Source organism: Apis dorsata, unplaced genomic scaffold (genome assembly GCF_000469605.1).
Source record: "Apis dorsata unplaced genomic scaffold, Apis dorsata 1.3 scaffold_1088, whole genome shotgun sequence".
NCBI classification, from domain to species: domain Eukaryota; kingdom Metazoa; phylum Arthropoda; class Insecta; order Hymenoptera; family Apidae; genus Apis; species Apis dorsata.
The window spans coordinates 106,670-109,003 of NW_006264186.1; the positions used below are offsets into that span (position 1 = coordinate 106,670).

The window sequence follows — 2,334 nt, forward strand, 5'->3', positions numbered from 1 at the left end:
CTTGCTTTATTTCAATCATTTCATAATTAGAAAGCATTTCGTTACATAGAATTTCATAGTTTATAGATCTATTTATTATATAGGATTTTATTGTTTATTTATTTTATCATTTATAATTTTGTAATAAAACTGTAATTATTTGATTACAGTGACACACTATGTATTTTTAACTAAAAAAAAGAGAAAAAAGAAAAAGAAAGAAAGGAATATCCATAAACAACATCACAAGTAACCAATACTAAATTTTCGATTAATTTTTTTTATTTCGAATTTATTTTCCATTAAATCAAAGAGTAATAAATTCAATAGATTTATATTTGACCTTGTGTATTGAATCATTCAATGTGCTATATTCTTTTTAAGCTCGTTATATGTTTAGATCATATATCGTCAGTCACGAAAAGCCTCGTTAGATAGATAAAACTTTCCATTCTAAATAAAATAGTATCTTTGATTTTTTAAAGAATAAGAATATATAATTTTATTCAAAATGAGTCAACATATCAATAATCAATATTTTTAATTTAAAAAATTAGAAAGAAAACAAAAATAAATATTTGCATTTAATTTTATATGAAAATTAAAAATTTTAAATTATAAATGTTTTTGTAAGTTCTTTAAAAAATCAAAGAAATATTACAAAATTTTATAGTTGATAATACTTACAAAAAAATTTAATAATAATAAAAATATCGATTGTTATTATAAATATTGTAAATTATAGAAATATTATAGAATTAATTATAGAATAATAGGAAGGATATATATATTTATAGATTTATTGGCGAAGAAGCTAGTTCACTTGGTAATAAAATAGAACTTACAGAAGCACCGACATGGATCATTGATCCAATCGATGGCACGATGAATTTCGTGCATGGTTTGCCCCATACTTGTATATCAATCGCATTGCTTATTAATAAAATTATTGAAATTGGTATAATTTATAATCCAATTTTGGATCAACTTTTTACTGCCCGTAAAGGACAAGGTGCATTCCTAAATGGACGTCCTCTTCATGTCTCTGGACAGAAAGGTATAAAAATTCATTTGTCTTGTATTATAAGTATTTAGAAATCATTTGTAATGTTATGTCTTAAAAAAAGAATAATTAAGAATATATTTGATTATTTTAAATTATTTTAAATATATTTATTTATTTTAATTTATATTTATTTTGTTATAAAAATGTATAAATGTATTTTCAAAATTATTAATAAATTAAATATTTTTTTGTAGAATTACGTAAAGCTCTTATAATGATGGAAATGGGTACAAGTAGAGACCCAGAAAAAATGAAAATTGTATTGGAAAATGCAAATATTCTTGCTCCACATGTCCATGGGTAAAATACACTTTTAGTTAATAGATTTTTTTTTTTTTTAATTTAAATTTATAATTTTGTTTTAAATATCTGTTATATTAGGATACGAGCTCTGGGATCTGCAGCTTTAAATATGTGTATGGTTGCTTTGGGTGGAGCGGATATTTCTTTCGAATTTGGTATTCATGCATGGGATGTTGCAGCTGGTGATATCATTGTAAGAGAAGCTGGTGGAGTATGCATAGATCCAGCAGGTAATTTTTATAATATTTGTAAATTAATAATCTATATTTTTTAAAATATTATTCTAAAATATTTTTTTGAAATTAGAATATTCATTAACAAAATTTTCGTTTATTTTTAATATTAAATATTATTTAATTTAAATAATGTATTAAAACTTATAGTTTTTATAGTTCTATTTTTTTCTCTCTCTCTCTTTTTATGTGTATTTTATTTTTAGGTGGACCGTTTGACGTCATGAGCAGAAGAGTTTTATGTGCGTCAACAATGGAATTGGCACAAAAATTAGCTAAAGTATTAATTCAGTATTATCCCGAACGAGATTAAAAATTATCAAATTATCAAATATAAGAGAAAATCATAAAAAGATATCTTCAAAAAGAGGCCTTGTTAAATGCATGAATTTCATATATGTGATGTATATAAAAATCTATATTTCTTTTTTTTAAAATAAGATTTAATTTTGATCATAATATCAATCAATATTGATCAATAATAAATCCTGATGTTCTTGTTTTTAAGAACATTAAAGGTTTATAAATCAAAATAGATAAACTTTCGAAAAATTATATCTATTTATTAAGTTATTTACATGAAAATTTTAAATAAAATTCACAATGTATAGAAAATAATTTTAAATTTATATTTATATTATAATACACATTTATATGTGACAAGCAGTAACGATACTATATAATGAAATCTACTATATAATAAAAAATATAATTATTATATATAATATAATATATAATATATATAAATATAAT

At 21.3% G+C, this 2,334-nt stretch overlaps 1 protein-coding gene across 1 annotated transcript in view; it reads left to right on the forward strand.

Moving 5' to 3' along the window:
- LOC102679081 (inositol monophosphatase 1-like) overlaps window positions 1-1,998 on the forward strand; it is a 5,975-nt gene extending 3,977 nt beyond the window's left edge. Inside the window, exons 3-6 of the mRNA XM_006624655.2 lie at window positions 777-1,036; window positions 1,240-1,345; window positions 1,427-1,578; window positions 1,788-1,998. Of these exons, the coding sequence (XP_006624718.1) occupies window positions 777-1,036; window positions 1,240-1,345; window positions 1,427-1,578; window positions 1,788-1,894 (625 nt within the window). The 3' untranslated portion in view covers window positions 1,895-1,998. The remainder of the gene's footprint in view (window positions 1-776; window positions 1,037-1,239; window positions 1,346-1,426; window positions 1,579-1,787) is intronic.
- The last annotated feature ends 336 nt before the right edge of the window (window positions 1,999-2,334 follow it).